At 39.5% G+C, this 22,506-nt stretch overlaps 1 protein-coding gene across 1 annotated transcript in view; it reads right to left on the reverse strand.

Moving 5' to 3' along the window:
• LOC100196045 (phospholipase C, beta 3 (phosphatidylinositol-specific)) overlaps positions 1-22,506 on the reverse strand; it is a 47,471-nt gene that overhangs the window by 16,322 nt on the left and 8,643 nt on the right. Inside the window, 1 exon segment of the mRNA NM_001141074.1 lies at positions 6,433-6,519. Coding sequence (NP_001134546.1) covers positions 6,433-6,519 — 87 coding nt within the window.

A 22,506-nucleotide genomic window follows, 5' to 3' on the forward strand; every position in this document is an offset into this window, starting at 1 on the left:
AAGGGGCCTAGCCCTAAGGAGATTTATTAATCAGCTTCTTGATATGCCACACCTGTCAGGTGGATGGATTATATTGGCAAAGGAGAAATGCTTATTAACAGGAATGTAAACAAATTTGTGCACAAAAGTTGAGAGAGATAAGCTTTTTGTGCATATGGAACATTTCTGGGATCTTTTATTTCAACTTTTGAAACATGGGACCAACACTTTACATTTTGCATTTATATTTTTGTTCAGTATATATATATATATATATACACACATACATACACACACACACACACACACACACACACACACACACACACACACACACACACACAGAGTATACAAAACATTAGGAACACCTTCATATCATTGAGTTGCACCTCCCATAATTGTAATTGTTGCATTAGCTCCCTGTTAATTCACAGTAATTTCAATACAAACAGGCTAATAACGAATCTACAGCCATCAACATACTGTTGTCCTGAATATCCAATGTGCTTCCTTGTGTCTATCATCAGAATAAATACCAATCAACTTGGATCGCTGGCTGGACAGTCCTTTCTTTAAAAACACAATGCAAGAGAGTTACGAAGTACGATCACATCTGTTACATGTGTCCTACCCACAATGCCTGTGTAAACCATGGTAACATCCAACCTTTCATACGCAGACAAAGATCCCACTAATTTGCCATGCCTACTTCCATTTACCCGGGGTAAAAAACATGCCAAAATTAAAGCCACCTGAAGACTTAGTCATGATTGTTGCATTTTCAGACCCTGTAACGAAAATATAGTACATTGGTCTCTGCTTTTTGCAGGTAAATTCATGAACACTTCCATCATTTAACACCTTAATTTGTAATGTAAACAGCTCCTATGGTTTAACACCCCCCACAAATGTGCCAGTTACCCACTAATATAAAATAAAGAAAGTGGTAAATAAGGGGCTGTTTTAAAGGGACTCATAAACATTGCATTATTATTTTTTACAGGTAATATAGCATATCTTCTGTCTGAAATTAGTGAGAGAGAGAGGTATAGGGAGCAAGAGAGAGAGAGCGCGACAGAGAGCAGGAGAGCGAGCGAGAGAACACGTGTGCACAAGAGAGACCGAGGGAGAATAAAGAGACAGAAACACCCCACGCCGACCTCAAAGACTGAGGAAAAAGGGAGATTGAGAGGAAAAATGGTGAGGGGATAGATGGAGGAAGAAAATAACAACAAAAGAAGAGTCCTGCTAATTTTCTCTTCTATAGAAACAGTTAACTCAACCTTTACCTCGAAGAGGCTATTCTCATTGACGAACATTTAAGGAGAGGCAGCGTGACGAGATGACAATTTACATAATACGTATATAAACGTTTCAATTTACATGACATCCTTGCCTTACCTTTAATTGTGGCTGGCAATGTGACATTCTTGCTCTGCAGCTCCAAATTTACCGTATCACAGTAGCCCCTGACTAGCCAGTAAGCTTGCAAACTATTCAACAATGTGAGCATCTTTCCCTCTAAAACATATTAGCTAGCAACAATCTTGAATAATGCAACCAAACCATATTACACTCTTGAATAATGCAACAATTCACATGTGCAGACAATTAAATTGTTTATTTTATCGTTCGTAGATGCATTAGCTAGCTCAATGTAGCTTGCAAGACAATAAGACAGCTTACGTAAGCATATCAAACATTAACGTTTTCCCCCTCTCATAGGAAGATAAAAGTACAGTTTTAGCGTATTAAAGTTATAACAAACCTAGCTTAATTTGATCAAAATCCTGAAAGTCATTATATGAGTGACTTAATGTCACTCATATAATGTCTCTCAAATCGATACCTCACGAGAATATCTCAAAATTCTCCTTAATTCTTGTCAATGAGAATAGACCCTAAGATAAGAAAGAGATTGGTAGAGGGATAGAAGAAGAATAGAGGGTGGAGGAGTTTTTCAATAACAAGAAAAGAGGAAGGGAGGGAGGGAGGAGAGATGGAGAGAAGTCAGAGGAAAGGTGACTTACTGGGACGATATTGACTGGAGGAGTAAAAAGAAGAAAGGAGAGAGGGAAGAGAGGGTGAGAGATTAAACAATAGTTGGGAGAAGTGAAGAATTCATGAACGTGTAATTTGCCCTTCCTGTACTTCTGGTCATGGTTATTGTAGAGACATATGTAAAACTTAGATTATTATTGGATGTAGCAATTATAGCCATGTCATCTAGATATAATAGCAGATTAATTAATTAATTTTAAAAATAATGAATTTTAATAATAGCATATTCCACTCATAGCTTCACAGTTCTATCCTCATAAGTCCTTTTAGACTGACTTCGTCCCAAACGGCACTCTATTCCTTATAAAGTGCACTAGTTTCAAAAGTAATGCACTATATAGGGATTAGTGTGCCATTTGGTACTCAGAGCCTTCATTTCCCTATGGGACCTGGTCAAAAGTAGTACACTAACTAGGGAATAAGGGGCCATTTGGGATGCAGCCTTCATTTCTCCTTCCCTGGGGCATTCTAACCCTGTCATTAAACAGTGTCAACGATAGCCCTTGGGCTAGGGCTGGCCTTGTGTCCTACTAGAGAACACACACACAGTAAACACAGATAGGGCTCACACGCGCAAACACACGCACACACCCCTAACTGCACAGTATTAACACGCCATTCCATAAATGCCTTTAGAGGTAAAAACACAGCGAAGAAGGAGAGAGAGAAAGACAGAGACAGAGAGAGACAGAGAGACAGAGAGACAGAGAGAGACAGAGAGAGACAGACAGACAGACAGACAGACAGACAGACAGACAGACAGACAGACAGACAGACAGACAGACAGACAGGGTAGAGGAAGAGATTGAGATATGGAGCGCTACAAAAATGTGTGGTGAAAAAAAGAGTGAAAAAGGCAAAGAAAGTGAGAACAAGGAGGGAGAGAGAAAGAAGGGCGTCAGGGAGACAGAGATAAAGGGGGAGAGAGGGGGAGAAAGAGACAGAGATATTGATAGAGGGAGAGGGGGATGAGGGAAGTGTTTATTTAATTTGGGGCCTGAAATTTGATTCGATCCATGCCCTCATTCACATGACTAACTGGCTAAGGCTCAGTCCGAAATGGTCCCCTTTATAGTGCACTACTTTACTACATGGTTCTGGTGAAACTTAGTGCACTATATAGGGAATATGGTGCAATTTGGGATACAGCCCAACTGTCTGTACTAATGAGGTGAGGAGAGAAGGACAACAACATCAGGAATTGACAGAGTGAGTGTGTGTGTGGACATGTTTAACTATACTTGTGGGGACCAGAAGTCCTCACAAGAATAGCAAACAAACAAAAATTTGACCAACTGGGAACATTTTGTTAGTCCCCACAAGGTCAAATGCTATTTATAGGGGGTTTAGGGTTAAGGTTAAAATTAGTGTTAGAATTAGGTTTAGGGTTAGGAGCTAGGGTTATGGTTAGGTGCTAGGGTTAGGGGCTAGGTTTAGGGTTAGGGTTAAGGTTAGTGTTAGGGAAAATAGGATTTTGAATGGGACTGAATTTTGTGTCCCCGCAAGGTTAGTTGTACACGACTGTGTCTGTGTGTAAAAGAGAGAGCGAGCGAGAGGACTCATGTTAGACAGAGAGAGTTAAAGAGAGGGAGACAAAAAAAAGCGAGAGAAGGAAGAACTCACCATACTAGACAGAGAGAGATAGAAAAAGAGAGGACCCACTAGGATTGGGCGGTAAACAGATTTTCATACCATCATACCGTTTCTGTACCAAACCGGGGTATATGGTATTAGCGAATGTGCACACAAGGGGCGCTTTACAAGGGGCGTGTACCATGTCATACCCATGGTACACGGTCTGATATACCATGGCTTTCAGCCAATCAGCATTCAGGGCTCAAACTACCCAGTTGATAATTTTGAATTTACATCTTAGATTTCTTATAGTTATAATAAGCAGTGGCCTAGCACCCCCCCCCCATACGGTCGGTGGTGATCTGACGGTAACTGAGTAATCGTGTAACTATCGGTTATGGATGAAGACCGTCATGAAAATAAAACAACCATCAAAGCCGTTTTAAAAATGCCTACATTTATTTAAGGATTAAAAATAAATAAACAAACTTTATTGTCATGTAGATAAACTTTACATAACCGCGGGAGTTTTTTTTATTTCACCTTTATTTAACTAGACAAGTCAGTTAAGAAAAAATTCTTATTTACAATGACGGCCAACCAAGGAAAAAGCCCTCTTGCAGGGATGGGGGATAAAAAAAAGGTAGGACAAAACACACATCGTTACAAGAGACACCACAACACTACATAAAGAGAGACCTAAGACAACACAGCATGGCAGCAACACATGACAACAACATGGTAGCAACACAACATGGTAGTAGCACAAACATGGTACAAAAACATTGTTGGGTACAGACAACAGCACAAAAGGCAAATAGGAAGAGTTAACAATACATCACATGAAGCAGCCACAAGTGTCAGTAAGAGTGTCCATGATTGAGTCTGAATGTAGAGATGGAGATATAACTGTCCAGTTTGAGTGTTTTTTGCAGCTCGTTCCAGTCGCTAGCTGCAGCGACCTGAAAAGATGCGTGGACTTTCTGTTATACAATGTTCTGGCTCTGAGGCCTATAATGCGCTAGTGTTGTGTCAAATGGACAATGCGCCAATCCTCTCCAACCTGGCATTGTGTAATTTGATATGGAATCTTTTCTTAATTTATAGACTAATCAATGCTGATCAAGCCCAGTCCTGGCCAATATGCTGCCCTAGGTGAGTCAAAAAAAATTGCTGACCTCCTATCCCCGCGAAGTATAATGGTAGCCTACGCTATAGTCTACAGTGTCGGCCGCAATGCACAATTTACCAATTTACCATTAATACCTATCACTTTGTTACATGTCTGTTAATAGATATATTAATTAAAGAAATTTACCGTTCTCATTCTCAGAGTGTAAACATAGTTTTGGTTTATTTCATACCATAATTTACGCACTGCATGTGAGCAATAAGCGTGTCTGATTTCTCTGTTCTGTTAATGTTGATGGAGCACGGGGGGCTGGGCACGCATAGAAGTAGGCCTACCTAGCTGACTTCTCGCAAATGTAAAATGTAGGAAAGTGCCCAGCTGGGCTTCTCAGTAATTTTTTCTTCACCTCAAACAGTTAGTCAACGATGTCAATTTTTTATTATAATAGTTCATCACAGTATTGTAAAAAAAAATTCAACACTCTCCCCCTCTATAATCAGCATTGCTGATAAATAGGCTATGGACATTGCGTGTATTTGTTTCTATTTGAATGATTGTCAACTTAATCTTCATACTATAGCATAGCTGTCTCCTTTATACATTCCTTGTCTATTCATTATCTTATAGCCTACTGATGATGATTTAATCCTGTAAAAGGCCTGTTTTCAGTAGTTTAGGCTACATTATTTATCTCATTATGGCATCCTCTCTTTGAAGAAGAAATGTCAATGCCACCATAGCTGCAGGAAGTATGAAAATAAATAAATACATATTAATAAAAAATACATTAAAAAAGTTGAAAACTGTTTGTTCCACTAAAGTAGTGCACTATTTTTACTAGTCCTGTATTAGCAGACCTAAATCGCCATCTGTAGTGCTGGTAAATTTTTTGAGTCTGTAGAACATCTTCCTGCGGCTATGAATGCCACTGCCATAAAATGACAAAAGCAGCAGGATTTGTGACGTTATGCGAATATTTCGGAAAAGTGGGAGACAACCCATCAGACTTTTTTTTTATGGTTTTGTGCGTCGAAATAGGATCTGTATTAAAAACAATTATATACAGAAAAGCCAACAGACAAGGACAAGGTAGACATAGGCCTATATCTTTATTTTGACTCCATTAATGTTCTGTCAATACGAAAAAGCAACAGATCCTCTCCAAGCTGACATGTCTTAATTTGTTGATTTAAGTAATAACCTGAACAATCATAATGAAATGTCATGATAATAACGAAGTGGAATGGCTTGTTTCAATTGGGGAGTGGCGGGGGCCTGGGCACGCATAGAAGTAGGCCTACTTAGCCTTCTATGCGTGCCAGGTACCCCCACCCCGCCACCTCCCAATTGACCTGGCCAATTACCATAACCTCAAATTCCAAGACGGTCACTGCCCTAACGGTCGGTATTTTGAAATACCCTGGTATACAGTATAAAGGGTATATCGCCTAAGCCTAGGACCCACCATGTTAGGGAAGGTGGGAGATTGTTTTGTTTAAGTTAAAGAAGGGAGGATGTGGAAGAGTTAGAACATAGCCATGGGGACCAGGGCAAAAAAGTATGGAAAACGTATGCACTCATTTCTGTAAGTCACTCTGGATAAGAGTGTCTGCTATAAATGACTAAAATGTAAAATGTAGAGAGTGAGTAATTACCGTGTAAGAAAGAGAAAATAATAGACTTACCATGTTGGCCCCACCAGTCCAGTAAAGGAAGAATCCATCTGGGTCTACCTTCAGAGTAATCAGCGTGGGGTGGCTGCTGTTGGGCTCCTACACACACACACACACACACACACACACACACACACACACACACACACACACACACACACACACACACACACACACACACACACACACACACACACACACAGGTTAATACACCGAGATATACACACTGTGCACAACATGTGACCAACGTGACCAACCGAGGTTCGAACCTGGGTTTCCTGCATGCCACAAGACTTTGTTAGCCTGCTGAGCTAAAACATAAGCATTAGCTGGGGAGCTAACACAAGTCTTCAGGTCTCAGACACAAGTCTCATACCTTCAGTCTTATGTCCAATGCTGGCTATGAGAGGGGTAAAGAGAGAAAAAAAACCCATAAAAATGGCATATTGTCAGACATTTTCTATTGTTTGTTGCATTGAACACTCCAGGGTGAAGTTTCCCCTAGGTACAGATCTAGGATCAGTTTCCCTCCCCCAATCCTAACCTTAACCATTAGTGGGGAAATGCAAGACTGACCCAACATCAGCCAGCATCTAGGGGCAACTTCACCCTAAACCACATTAGGGTTGGGAGGTATCTAGGATTTCATACATTCATACCATTCCTGTACCATACCAGGGTATACGGTTATATTTATAAACGCTGCATACATTTTAAACTATTACTGAAAAAACTGCATGCACAAAAATGTTGTGCTTTGTAAATTTGGCGCATGTTTCTCATTATATACTGAACAAAAACATAAATGCAACATGTAAAGTGTTGATCCAATGTTTCATTACCTGAAGTAAGAGATCCCAGAAATGTTCCATACGCCGATAAAGCTTATTTCTCTCAAATTTTGTGAACAAATTTGTTTACATCCCTGTTAGTGAGTATCTCTCTTTTGGCAAGATAATCCATCGACTTGACAGGTGTGGCATATCAAGAAGCTGATTAAAGAGCATGATCATTACACAGGTGCACCTTGTGCTGTGGACAATTAAAGGCCACTTTTATGCAGTTTTTGTGCAGTTTTGTCACATAACACAGTGCCACAGATGTCTCAAGTTTTGAGGAAGCATGCAATTGGCATGCTGACTGCAGGAATGTCCATCAGAACTTTGCCAGACAATTTAATGTTCATTTCTCTACCATAAACCGCCTCCAACGTCGTTTTAGAGAATTTGGCAGTACGTCCAACCGGCCTCACAAGCGCAGACCATGTGTAACCACGCCAGCCCAGGACATCCATATCCGGCGTCTTCACCTGCAAGATCGTCTGAGACCAGCCACCCAGATAGCTGATGACACTGAGGAGTATTTCTGTATGTAATAAAGCCCTTTGGTGGGGGAAAAACTAAATTCTGATTGGCTGGGCCTTGCTCCCCAATGGGTGCCCTGGCTCCCAAGTGGATGGGCCTGTGCCCTCTCAGGTCAACCCATGGCTGCGCCGCCTGCCCAAGTCAAGTGAAATCCATAGATTTGAGCCTAATGAATTGATTTCGATTGACTGATTTCCTTATATGAACTGTAACTCAGTAAAATCGTTGAAATTGTTGCATTTTGCGTTTATATTTTTGTTCAGTTTAAATCAGTCATGTCGTAAAACTGTGTGTGCGTGAACAAGCGTTATAACTCTTCATGAATAACACTCAACTTTTTTGGTGACAAAAAACGCCCTTATTTGCTGTATAGGGTAGATTAGCGTTAATATTGCAGATAGATTGTGGATTCCATCAATGTAATTGTCTGCATAATTTCCAATCCCCCATGTATATTTTGTTTGTAAATATATATTATTTTAAATAGATTTTCCTTCTTTATTATTTTCCCCTAACCCTAACACCCCTTCCCTAATTGGAGTAAACTAATGAAATATATTTTCCTTCTTTATTATTTTCCCCTAACCCTAACACCCTTCCCCTAAGTGGAGTAAACTAATAGACAATAATATTTAGGCTTTCACTTCCAGCTTATACATACTACATACATTTCACGGACAGTATATTTTACTGTAGTTATCTTTTGTTTGTTTTTAGTTCCAGCCTTCAGCTACCCTCAACCCCTTTCATCTATCTCTGAAGACAATCAAGTTTGATTTCTAGCTGCCACATATTTTTCCACTGTGCTGTGATGTTTCATAAAAGTTCTGAACCTTTCTATTCTCATACTTTCTAAAGATTGTCAATTAAAGATAAACACCTTTGCTGAGTATTATTACTATATTGATCGATTGACTAGGACTTTTTTTTTTGCGACCAAAAACAAGTTACATATGGGGACTACCAAAACAAGTGATCTCATGATTCTGTCTCTTAACAGCAAAATCTGCACAGCTGGGATGGTTGTATCCACATTATATAACATTCTATTGGTTGCAAGAATTCTTTATAATAATTCAAATTGAAAAACTCTACGTTTTGAATCCGGGGTCATTTTGTGTATCAGTTCATAAACCATGTGTCATGGAATCGTTACAAAAATCTCCTCCCAACTATTTTGCAACCTGTATGGTGCAGCTGTCAAATTTGTGGTCCTTAAATTAAACTGGTATACTTTATTATTGATCACAATTTTCTTTAGCCAATTTTGGTCTTTACTACAGGGTCGACACTACCTTCTCCCTTTCCACTTGCCTCCTCCATTTTTTCAGTATTGCTTCAATCAGTTGGTTGTAATTTTGGAAAGAGCAGATATCTCCATATATTTTTGTTAACTGCATGTGTGACATAAATAACTCCACCAGTCCTATTTATGATATAATTTACAAAGACTATTTGCTGTATATTTTAGAAGTATTGGAATTAGGCCAAGACAGTAGCTCAGTAGGCTATCTAAAGGAAATAGCAATTGCAAACTTTATGTTTTCTGAAATGTGCTTTATCTAACCGTTTCTGAATGACAAAAACAATTGCAAATTGTTATGGACCTGTAAACTGATCATTTTAATTCAATAATGTTTTGCATTTACTTTTTCCCGAACCTAAATATGCTGCACTGCCTACAAATTCTACTCGGGGAAAATAATCAAAACTAAAGTTTTAGTTTTCATTCAACTACTTACAGTTGTAGCCTACACACTTCAATGCAAAATATCAGCTGTCGGTTCACCTGTATGTTATAAACCGGCTCCCTTTTGGATGCATAGAGCAAAAACTTGAAAGGTGCGGAATTTATTCTGCAATGATCATGGGAATTAAATCAATAACAGAAAATAGATGCCCATTTCTAATTATTTTAGGATGCAAAGATAAAATACATATGTTCTCTTCTCACTAACGGCAAATCATCACATCTTGTTATTATATTTAGCTACCTGTTATTTTTTTTGTTATGAATAAGAGTGTCATCCTATATTCCTAATTTGCACAAGGCTACTAGGCAGTGGTGTAAAGTACTTAAGTAAAAATAAAGTACTATCTGTTCTTTACTATTTATAGTTTTGACTACTTTTACTTCACTACATTCCTTAAGAAAATATAGCACTTTTTACTCCATACATTTTCCTTGGCACCCAAAAATACTCGTTACTTTTTGAATGCTTAGCAGGACAGGAAAATAGTCAAAATCACTCACTTATCAACCGAACATCCCTGGTCATCCCTACTGCCTCTGATCTGGCGGACTCACTAAACACACATGCTTTGTTTGTAAATTATGTCTGAATGTTGGAGTGTGCCCATGGCTTTCCGTAAAATAAAAAAACAAGAAAATGGTGCCATCTGGTTTGCTTAACATAAGGAATTTGAAATTAGTTATACTTTCACTTTTGATACTTAAGTATATTTTAAACCAAATAATTTTCAACTTTTTCTCAAGTAGAATTTTAGTGGGTGACTTTTACATGTGTCATTTTCTATTAAGGTATCTTGAAGTATGATAGTTGGGTACTTTTTCCACCACTGCTACTACGCTACTTTTGCCTTCTTGCAATGCAATACTTCAACCACTAGAAACTGTGCGTACGCATGGTCTAAAGTTTGCAGGAGGATAAGTATATTCTCACGTCACGAATTCCCCCGAGCTTTAGGGCGCCACAAACCCACGGTATTGAAAATCATACTGTCTGTATTTCAAAATACCCCGGTTTACCCAGTATACCGCCCAAGCCTACACCATATTGGACGATGCAAGGTGTGTTCTATGTGATCTATTTCCATTATTTCTATGATGGAACCACCCTACCTCCAGTTTAGGCTCTGTGGTAAGCTACAGGAGGGAGGACAGGGGGGGAGAGTAGAGGAGAATAGTGGAGAGGAAAGGAGAGGAGGAATGAGGGTGGCCACAACATACAGTGAGGGAAAAAAGTATTTGACCCCCTGCTGATTTTGTACGTTTGCCCACTGACAAAGAAATGATCAGTCTATAATTTTAATGGTAGGTTTATTTGAACAGTGGGAGACAGAATAACAACAACAAAAATCCAGAAAAACGCATGTCAAAAATGTTATAAATTGATTTGCATTTTAATGAGGGAAATAAGTATTTATCAGGTTCTTCTTCATGCTAATATGGCTAAAATCACATCTATGCTAATATGGCTAAAGTTCGCTCGCTAGCTGAACAACAACTGTAACGATGTATTTTTAGATGCATTTATGCTTTCAATAAACTTTAGAGACTAAATACAGTTTACATGTGGTCAACAATCTAAGCCAGCCCCGTTTGTTTTGCCCAATAGTTGCGCATGCGTCGGTTTTGTTGCCAAACAACCAAACCCAACTACTGTCTTAACGGCATAATTTATCCTTCTTTAAAAAAAAAATATAATCTGTTTATTATTTTCCAATACGAAAAAACAGAGATAAACAATAACATTCACTGTAGCGTTGAAGAAATCACAGAATTAGAGAACAAAACACTGAAGCCCCAGGTGCATTTGTTATCATTTTAGTTGAGGAAATGAGCATCTAGCATCGTGGTAAAATAAAATCGTAGCACATATGTTACTCTATTGCGTGTGCGAAGATGTCAGAGGGAAAAAAACAGTGTTCCTTGTTTGTAACATCTTTGTGCTTATAATATCGCAAGTGAACATGGCAGTTTCACCGCTATGGATTCCATATTTTACTCACATATACAAAAAAAGCTAAGAAAAGGTGGTGTACCACTAGGTGGTACATATTATAAGAAGACAGTGCACAGTCATTACAAGCAATGTAATTATAACAAAAATAAATATTGATTGAAGTACAGCACAGCGTAGCAACAGATCATTATCACAATTGTGAAGGGGGACTAGTCCTTACTGAACCATTTATCAAGTATCAGCTGCCATATTTTGTTACATTTTGGACTTCTATTGAAGGTATTGTATCAAAACTTTTCTATATGCATTACATTATTTAAATACTGTAAAAACATCTCAAAAGGTATGTGCAGTTTCCAATTTCCAAATTTGCAATATGAGCCGTTTGGCTAACAGAGTACAGAGAGAGACAGCCTTCCCATCCAGGTTATTTCCATCAACTGCAAAAAAAGACAGATCAGTGGATGTGGGGCTATAACTCGATCAAAAGCTTTTGATAAGTAATCAAATATGAGCTCCCAGTAATTTATCATTCTTAAATCAGAGTTACCTATAGGCACAGATCTAGGATCAGCTAAACCATATCATAAACAACATTTTCATGATTAAGGGCAAACATAAAACTGACCTTAGGTCTAGCGCTAACTACTCTGCTATACATTTAAGGAATACTCTACTGTGGAAAAACAACATAAAAGAAAAAGCAGTAATCTCAGCCATCTCTTTTTCTCTATCGCTCTGTCTCATCCGTACCCATTTACCGTAAATGGATGTTTTACTTTCCACTATCTTACAAACACACAAACACACACACAATTTGCATGTAGAACAGCCTGTTGTGTTTTGCCTAAACGCTTCGTTGGTGATCATCTGTCTAACCACAATTGCCCCCTCCAAGCAGGGCACTGTGAACAGAATTGTCTCGTTGAGTTCCTTCAGAAAGTATTCACACCCATTGACTTTTTCCACATTTTGTTGTGGGATTAAAATGTATTTAATCGTCAGTTTTTGTCAACGTTCTACACAAAATTCTCTCTAATGTCAAAATGGAAGACAAATTCAAACATTTGTCAAAAAAGATTATGAAAAATAAAACACTAATATATCTTGATTACATAAGTATTCAACCACCTGAGTCAATAAATGTTAGAATCACCTTTGGCAGCGATTACAGCTGTGAGTCATTCTGGGTAAGTCTCTAAGAGCTTTGCACACCTGGATTGTACAATATTTGCACATTATTCTTTAAAGAAATTATTTAAGCTCTGTCAAGTTGGTTGTTGATCATTTCTTTTTTAGCTGATTTAAGTAAAAACTGTAACTAGGCCACTCCGGAACATTCAAATTTTGTCTTGGTAAGCAACTCCAGTGTATGTATATTTGGCCATGTGTTTTAGGTTATTGTCCTGCTGAAAGGTGAATTTGGCTCCAAGTGTCTGTTGGAAAGCAGACTGAACCAGGTTTTCCTCTAGGATTTTGACTGTGCTTAACTCTATTCCATTAATTTGTATCTCCCCCCAAAAACTCCCTTGTCCTTGCCGATGACAAGCTTACTCATAACATGATGCATCCACCACCATGCTTGAAAATATGAAAAGCGGTACTCAGTGATGTGTGTTGGATTTGCCCCAACATAGCGCTTTGTATTGAGGACAAAAAGTTCATTTATTTTCTACATTTCTTGCAGTATTACTTTAGTGCCTTGTTGCAAACAGAATGCATTTTTGGAAATATTTTATTATGTACAGGCTTCCTTCTTTTCACTTTGTTAATTAGGTAAGTACTTTATAATAACTACAATGCTGTAGATCCATCCTCAGTTTTCTCCTATCAATGTTTTAAAGTCAACATTGGCCACATGATGAAATCCCTGGGCGGTGTTCCTTCCTCTCCGCCAATTGTGTTAGGAAGGACTAGGAGGTCGACCAATTGTGATTTTTCAACGCCGATACCGATACTGATTATTGGAGGACCAAAAAAAAGCCGATGCCGATTAATCGGCCAATTTCTTTACAATTATTTATGACAATTACAACAATACTGAATTAACACTTTTATTTTAAGTTAATATAATACATCAATAAAATCAATTTAGCCTCAAATAAATAATGAAACATGTTCAATTTGGTTTAAAAAAATGCAAAAACAAAGTGTTGGAGAAGAAAGTAAAAGTGCAATATGTGCCATGTAAAAAAGCTAACGTTTAAGTTCCTTGCTCAGAACATGAGAACATATGAAAGCTGGTGGTTCCTTTTAACATGAGTCTTCAATGTTCCCAGGTAAGAAGTTTTAGGTTGTAATTATTATAGGAATTATAGGACTATTTCGCTCTATACCATTTGTATTTCATATACCTTTGTCTATTTGGATGTTCTTATTGGCACTTTAGTATTGCCAGTAACAGTATAGCTTCTGTCCCTCTCTTCGCCCCACCTGGGCTCGAACCAGGAACACATCGACAATAGTCACCCTCGAAGCACTGTTACCCATCGCTCCACAAAAGCCGTGGCAACTACTTCAAGGTCTCAGATGGAGTGACGTCACCGATTGAAACGCTATTAGCGCGCACACCGCTAACTAGCTAGCTATTTCACATCGGTTACACCAGCCTAATCTCGGGAGTTGATAGTGCCGTTTGAATGAAAGTGCCGTTTGAATGAATGCTTACGAGCCTGCTGCTGCCTACCACCGCTCAGTCAGACTGCTCTATCAAATATCAAATCATTTACTTAATTATAACATAATAACACACATAAATACGAGCCTTAGGTCATTAATATGGTCAAATCCAGAAACTATCATTTCGAAAACAAAACGTTTATTCTTTCAGTGAAATACGGAACCGTTCCGTATTTCATCTAACGGGTGGCATCCATAAGTCTAAATATTCCTGTTACATTGCACAACCTTCAATTTTATGTCATAATTACGTAAAATTCTGGCAAATTAGTTCACAACGAGCCAGGTGGCCCAAACTGTTGTATATAGCCTGACTCTGCGTGCAATGAACCCAAGAGAAGTGACACAATTTCCCTAGTTAATATTGCCTGCTAACATGAATTTCTTTTAACTAAATATGCAGGTTTAAAAAAATATACTTCTGTGTATTGATTTTAAGAAAGGCATTGATGTTTATGGTTAGGTACATTCGTGCAACGATTGTGCTTTTTTCGCAAATGCGCTTTTGTTAAATCATCCCCCGTTTGGCGTAGTTGGCTGTCTATGTTAGGAAGAAATAGTCTTCACACAGTTCGCAACAAGCCAGGCGGCCCAAACTGCTGCATATACCCTGACTCTGTTGCACAGAACGCAAGAGAAGTGACACAATTTCCCTAGTTAAAAGAAATTCATGTTAGCAGGCAATATTAACTAAATATGCAGGTTTAAAAATATATACTTGTGTATTGATTTTAAGAAAGGCGTTGATGTTTATGGTTAGGTACATTCGTGCAACGACAGTGCTTTTTTCGCGAATGCGCTTGTTAAATCACACGTTTGGCGAAGTAGGCTATGATTCAATGATAAATTAACAGGCACCGCATTGATTATATGCAACGCAGGACAAGCTAGATAAACTAGTAATATCATCAACCATGTGTAGTTAGCTAGTGATTATGTTAAGATTGATTGTTTTTTATAAGATACGTTTAATGCTAGCTAGCACCTTACCTTTGCTCCTTGCTGCACGCGCATAACAGGTAGTCAGCCTGCCACGCAGTCTCCTCGTGGAGTGCAATGTAATCGGCCACGATCGGTGTCCAAAAATGGCGATTACCGATTGTTATGAAAACTTGAAATCGGCCCTAATTAAATCGGCCATTCCGATTAATCGGTCGACCTCTAGGAAGGACGCCTGTATCTTTGTAGTGACTTGGTGTATTGATACACCATCCAAAGTGTAATTGATAAATTCACCATGTTGAAACACAGAGTGCATGCAATTTATGTGAGTTTAGCACATTTTTACACATTAACTTATTTAGGCTTGCCATAGCAAAGGGGCTGAATACTAATTGACACAAGACATTTCAGCTTTTTATTTTTAATTCATTTGTAAAAATGTCAAAAAACATAGTTCCACTGACATTATGGGGTATTGTGTGTAGGCCAGTGACACAAATTCTCAATTTAATACATTTAAAATTAGTCTATATCAACAAAATGTGGAGAAAGTCAAGGGGTGTGAATACTTTCTGAAGGCACTGTAAATGGTAATAACAGAGCAATGTTTTTGAAACAGCTGAAATGTATAAACATTCTCCTGAATTCCCTTATATTTGAGATTGTTTTATTGAGGTTTTACCTGAAATTGCAGTAACAGCCTGTTACATTCTGAAATTGTAACAGTAACTGTCATCTGGCGGCTGCACTGAGCCACGGAAAAAACTATGGAAGCCCATTCCCGCCGAAAATAAAATACATATACAGTGGGGGAAAAAAGTATTTGATCCCCTGCTGATTTTGTACGTTTGCCCACTTACAAAGAAATGATCAGTCTATAATTTTAATAGGTTTATTTGAACAGTGAGAGACAGAATAACAAGAAAAAAATCCAGAAAAACAAATGTCAAAAATGTTATAAAATTATTTGCATTTTAATGAGGGAAATAAGTATTTGACCCCTCTGCAAAACATGACTTAGTACTTGGTGGCAAAACCCTTGTTGGCAATCACAGAGGTCAGACGTTTCTTGTAGTTGGCCACCAGGTTTGCACACATCTCAGGAGGGATTTTGTCCCACTCCTCTTTGCAGATCTTCTCCAAGTCATTAAGGTTGAGGCTGACGTTTGGCAACTCGAACCTTCAGCTCCCTCCACAGATTTTCTATGGGATTAAGGTCTGGAGACTGGCTAGGCCACTCCAGGACCTTAATGAGCTTCTTCTTGAGCCACTCCTTTGTTGCCTTGGCCGTGTGTTTTGGGTAATTGTCATGCTGGAATACCCATCCACAACCCATTTTCAATGCCCTGGCTGAGGGAAGGAGGTTCTCACCCAAGATTTGACGGTACATGGCCCCGTCCATCGTCCCTTTCATGCGGTGAAGTTGTCCTGTCCCCTTAGCAGAAAAACACCCCCCAAAGCAATAAACCTCCATGTTTGACGGTGGAGATGGTGTTCTTGGGGTCATAGGCAGCATTCCTCCTCCTCCAAACACGGCGAGTTGAGTTGATGCCAAAGAGCTCCATTTTGGTCTCATCTGACCACAACACTTTCACCAGTTGTCCTCTGAGTCATTCAGATGTTCATTGGCAAACTTCAGATGGGCATGTATATGTATTCTTGAGCAGGGGGACCTTGCGGGCGCTGCAGGATTTCAGTCCTTCACGGCGTAGTGTGTTACCAATTGTTTTCTTGGTGACTATGGTCCCAGCTGCCTTGAGATCATTGACAAGATCCTCCCGTGTAGTTCTGGGCTGATTCCTCACCGTTCTCATGATCATTGCAACTCCACGAGGTGAGATCTTGCATGGAGCCCCATGCCAAGGGATATTGACAGTTCTTTTGTGTTTCTTCCATTTGCGAATAATCGCACCAAATGTTGTCACCTTCTCACCAAGCTGCTTGGCGATGGTCTTGTAGCACATTCCAGCCTTGTGTAGGTCTACAATCTTGTCCCTGACATCCTTGGAGAGCTCTTTGGTCTTGGCCATGGTGGAGAGTTTGGAATCTGATTGATTAATTGCTTCTGTGAACAGGTGTCTTTTTTACAGGTAACAAGCTGCGGTTAGGAGCACTCCCTTTAAGAGTGTGCTCCTAATCTTAGCTCGTTACCTGTATAAAAGACACCTGGGAGCCAGAAATCTTTCTGATTGAGAGGGGGTCAAATACTTATTTCCCTCATTAAAATGCAAATCAATTTATAACATTTCTGACGTGTTTTTCGGGATTTTTTGGTTGTTATTCTGTCTCTCACTGTTCAAATAAACCTACCATTAAAATTATGGACTGATCCTTTGTCAGTGGGCAAACGTACAAAATAAGCAGGGGATCAAATACTTTTTTCCCCCACTGTAGGTCATACATATGCTTTTTCATTTGAAGCATCTTGTGGCTTCTTTTTTTATGTCGATACTATCAAAACATTTTGACATATGTAAGTCAACAGTGAGATACGCAAGTCAAACTACATCAGTCAACATTTTGAGATAGTAGATCATACAAATACAATACGTTTTTTCATTTGTAACATTGTGCGGTGATTTCACAGGTCCCAGAGTGGTAGAGGGGAAATTGTTTTCCTGGGGCCAAGAGTTCCTGATCTGGTAGACTAACCTAACCAGGTAAAACTCTGAGTATGAAATAGTAATAAATCAGCTGTAAAAAACGGTTTTATATGGGCTATGATGGGACCAGATTTTTCTAATTAGGTTACATTTACATTTTACATTTACGTAATTTAGCAGACGCTCTTATCCAGAGCGACTTACAAATTGTTGCATTCACCTTATGATATCCAGTGGAACAACCACTTTACAATAGTACATCTATATCTTTTTTTGGGGGGGGGGGGTAGAAGGATTACTTTATCCTATCCCAGGTATTCCTTAAAGTTGTGGGGTTTCAGGTGTCTCCGGAAGGTGGTGATTGACTCCGCTGTCCTGGCATCGTGAGGGAGCTTGTTCCACCATTGGGGTGCCAGAGCAGCGAACAGTTTTGACTGGGCTGAGCAGGAACTGTGCTTCCGCAGAGGTAGGGGGGCCAGCAGGCCAGAGGTGGATGAACGCAGTGTCCTTGTTTGGGTGTAGGGACTGATCAGAGCCCGAAGGTATGGAGGTGCCGTTCCCCTCACAGCTCCGTAGGCAAGCACCATGATCTTGTAGCAGATGCGAGCTTCAACTGGAAGCCAGTGGAATGTGCGGAGGAGCAGGGTGACGTGAGAGAACTTGGGAAGGTTGAACACCAGACGGGCTGCAGCGTTCTGGATGAGTTGTAGGGGTTTAATGGCACAGGCAGGGAGCCCGGCCAACAGCGAGTTGCAGTAATCCAGACGGGAGATGACAAGTGCCTGGATTAGGACCTGCAACAGGGTCGTACTCTGCGAATGTTGTAGAGCATGAACCTATAATTACATCATTTAGCAGACGCTCTTATCCAGAGCGACTTACAGTAGAGTGCATACATTTTATTACATTTTAAATACTGGTCCCCCATGGGAATCGAACCCACAACCCTGGCGTTGCAAGCGCCATGCTCTACCAACTGAGCTACAGTGGGCTACAGTGGGACTATATGATAGGTTATATGATAAAACAAAATAATAAACTCCTGGAAAACGTCCTGGCCCTAAGGAGGATAAAATCAGTATAAACAACTTTTTTTTAATGGGGAGGCAGGTAGCCTAGTGGTTATAGCGTTGGACTAGTAACCGAAAGGTTGCAAGATCGAATCCCCGAGCTGAAAAGGTAAAAATCTGTCGTTCTGCCCCTGAACAAGGCAGTTAACCCACTGTTCCTAGGCTGTCACTGAAAATAAGAATTTGTTCTTAACTGACTTGCCTAGTTAAATAAAAGATAAAATATGCAATATATTTTATTAAACCTAACCAAAAGTGCTGGGGCAAATGCCAGATCGCCCACACGTTTGCAGGCAGCCCTGCTGTGCTGATCTCTGATTTCCAACATGAAGAGATGAAAATCGCCACAAGATGCTTCAAATGAAAAAACATAATAGAGTTATTTTATTTTCGGCAGGAATGGGCTTCCATATATAACAGCTCAACTTCTCAGTGAATTTACCCACGTTTTCAGTTGCAAATTCCTTTTACCACATGTAGCCTGATTTGCATGATATTGATAAAAATTAAGCATGGTTTACTATAATGTTGTAAGGTAGGCCTACTGTATTTTTATATTCGTATTAGCAGGATAATTGTTAATTCTTTGATAGGCTAACGTTACTTGATGAAGGCCTGTTGTTAGCTTTAACTAGCAGTAACGCTGTGCTTTTGTCGTGAATCTAAAATGTAATGAGTGTACAGATGAGAAAATAAACCCTTTAATTGTCTGCACATGCTTGTGAATTGTTGCATTATTCAAGAGTGTAATATGGTTTTGTAGCAATAATTAACTGTATAATATGGTTGATGCATGAAGAGTTGCTTGCTTAACTTTAGCTAGCAGCTAGCTAGATAGTAAAATAGTTTGCAATGCTTAGCCACTTGGCAAGTGGCTACAGTACTTTTTAGCTGCCAAGGAAAATTGTTAACTGAACCCTCTCTCGGCTCGTGATATTCTAGTCGCTAATGGGAATTGAAACGTGTATGTAAATTGAAATTTTGTCCAGATAACTCTATTCAGTGAGAATAATACCAAAGAAAAAGAGGATGAGAGAAGAGCGGTAGAGAGAGGAAAAGAGGGGAGGGGACAGGGGAGAGAGGGGCAGAATGTTTTCATTATGTTCACTATAAAGGTGAAGTCTGGGTTTTCAGCACCTCTAATAAACCAGTCATTATACAGGGACAACCAGACTGTGGTGTGTGTGTGGCTGCTTTGGCAACAAAGGTTGATGACAGTCAATAACCTTTGGACTCTGGTGAGGAGAGGAAATGGGGTAGAGGGGAAGGGATGACAGGAAAATCATTAAGCAAAAGAGAAGGAGAGGGAAAGAGAGATGGAGAGGGAAAGAAGTCAAAGTGGTAAAGAAAAAGAGCAAGAGGGAATGAGGAGAGGAAGACAGAGACCGTGAGAATGACAACTAGGGTAGGGAAAGAAATGACACAGAGAAGGAGATAGACAGAGAGAATGAAAAGAGAAAAAGACAGGGAGGGAGAGAGAGATATAGAGCACAAGTAAGGATAAAGAGAGCGGGTACAGGAAACCAAATGTTATTTTTCACATGTGTTGAATACAACAGGTGTAGACCTTACCGTGAAATGCTTACTTTACAATCCCTTAACCAACAATACAGTTAAGATAATAGAGTTAAGAAAATATTTACTAAATAAACTAAAGAAAGAGACCGTGAGAAAGAGAGGGATGAGGAGGGGGAACAGAGGAGTGGTGAGAAGCAGAATACTTATGTCAATCCCAAAATGCTTCACTTCACGTCTGAGTTTGACCTATGACCTTTCTCTCTCTTTCTTTTCCCCTCTGGCTCAACCACTCCTTCCGTCTCCATTCATCTCTCCCTCTCTCATGTTAACACTGTGTTTCACTAAGTGGTGTGACTCGCTTAGACAAACAGTGGCAGGTTTCTTCCATTTCCACCCTCCCTTCCTCTACATTTCTCACCCCTCTGTGAGACTAATGGTTTGATTCAGTGGGTGGTGTAACTCTTTAACAAACTCTTTTCTCCCTCCCTCCTTCCTAACTTATTCACTCATCATGTCATTCCCTCTGTCTCTCCCTTCATCTCTTTAATCATAAAGAACATTCAGAAGCCTATCTATCTATGATAGACATTTCACTTTCAGATAATTCACTAGAGCTGCATCCCAAATGCTACAATATTCCCATTACAGTGTATTCCATTTGAACAAGGCCCATTTAGGGAATATGGTAGTATTGCACGGTAGGGGTCTAAATGTTAATCGAAAATGGGATTGTTAACGTTAAGAACAATCCCGCCCCAAAATTATGACGCAGATGCAGTAAGTCAACAGCATAGTGGGTTAATTTCCGCAACATCTAAGAGCAAGGCTCAACTTTTCTGCTGTTTTGGTGCCCTGGCTACCACGATGTGATTACTGGAAGCGAACCTGTGCACACGTGCAGATACTGTGCGAGTGCGAAGTGTTGCATCTCGCTCATCTCAATATCCTAGCCTATTCATTGATAACAGGCCCTGATTTACTGAAGTTGCGAGGCAATGCAAGCCAAGAAATTGCGAGATACAGCATTCCATTGCGATATACAGCTTTTGATTGCCGATAGATAGGCCTAGTGCACAGTTCTGACTGTCTCCCTGATGGCCGACCTACCTATACTATTCTACTCCCCTCTCTTTTCGTGTCAGCTTACAGCTGACAGTTTGTTATAATATGCAAACCATAATGCAAAATAAGCAAAATAAACATTATTAATTCACTTTAAAAAAACTATCGGTTTCTCTCTCACATCTCTCCTAAAGATAATCCATTGTCTCAGCGAACTGATTGTGTGTGAGAATAGGGCTCCAACTGGCCACCGCCCTTGTCTCATGAATGTCATTACTGGTTAATGAGCGATTAACCAAAATGTTTATTTATTTATTTTTTTTTTTTTTTAAATGTCCGACATCCGTTAAATTAATTGAATTCCATTTTGTTTGTACTCAATGCCCACAATGCGCAATGTCTCTAGAGCAGTGGAGGCTCCTCAGAGGAGGATGGGGAGGACCATCCTCCTCAGGGAATTTCATAAAAATAGTGAAACATTTAAAAAAGTTATTTTTAGATAAAACTACAGTACCAGTCAAAGGTTTGGACACACCTACTCATTCAAGGGTTTTTCTTTATTTGTAGTATTTTCTACATTTTAGAATAATAGTGAAGACATCAAAACTATGAAATAACACATATGGAATCATGTAGTAACCAAAGAAGTGTTAAATCAAAATATATTTTACATTTTAGATTCTTCAAAGTAGCCACCCTTTGCCTTGATGACAGCTTTGCACACACTTGGCATTCTCTAAACCAGCTTCATGAGGAATGCTTTTCCAACAGTCTTGAAGGAGTTCCCACATTTGCTGAGCACTTGTTGGCTGCTTTTCCTTCACTCTGCAGTCCAACTCATCCCAATCCTTCTCAATTGGGTTGAGGTTGGGTGATTTTGGGGCCAGGTCCATCACTCTCCATCTTGGTCAAAAAGCAATTACACAGCCGGGAGGTGTGTTTTGGGTCATTGTCCTGTTGAAAAACAAATGATAGTCCCACTAAGCACAAACCAGATGGGATGGCGTATCACTGCAGAATGCTGTGGTAGCCATGCTGGTTAAGTGTGCCTTGAATTCTAAATAAATCACTGACAGTGTCACGAGCAAAGCACCCCCACACCATCACACCTCCTCCATGCTTCACGGTGGGAACCACACAT

The sequence above is a fragment of the Salmo salar genome, chromosome 07 (assembly GCF_965601325.2).
Source record: "Salmo salar chromosome 07, fSalSal1, whole genome shotgun sequence".
Lineage (NCBI taxonomy): Eukaryota > Metazoa > Chordata > Actinopteri > Salmoniformes > Salmonidae > Salmo > Salmo salar.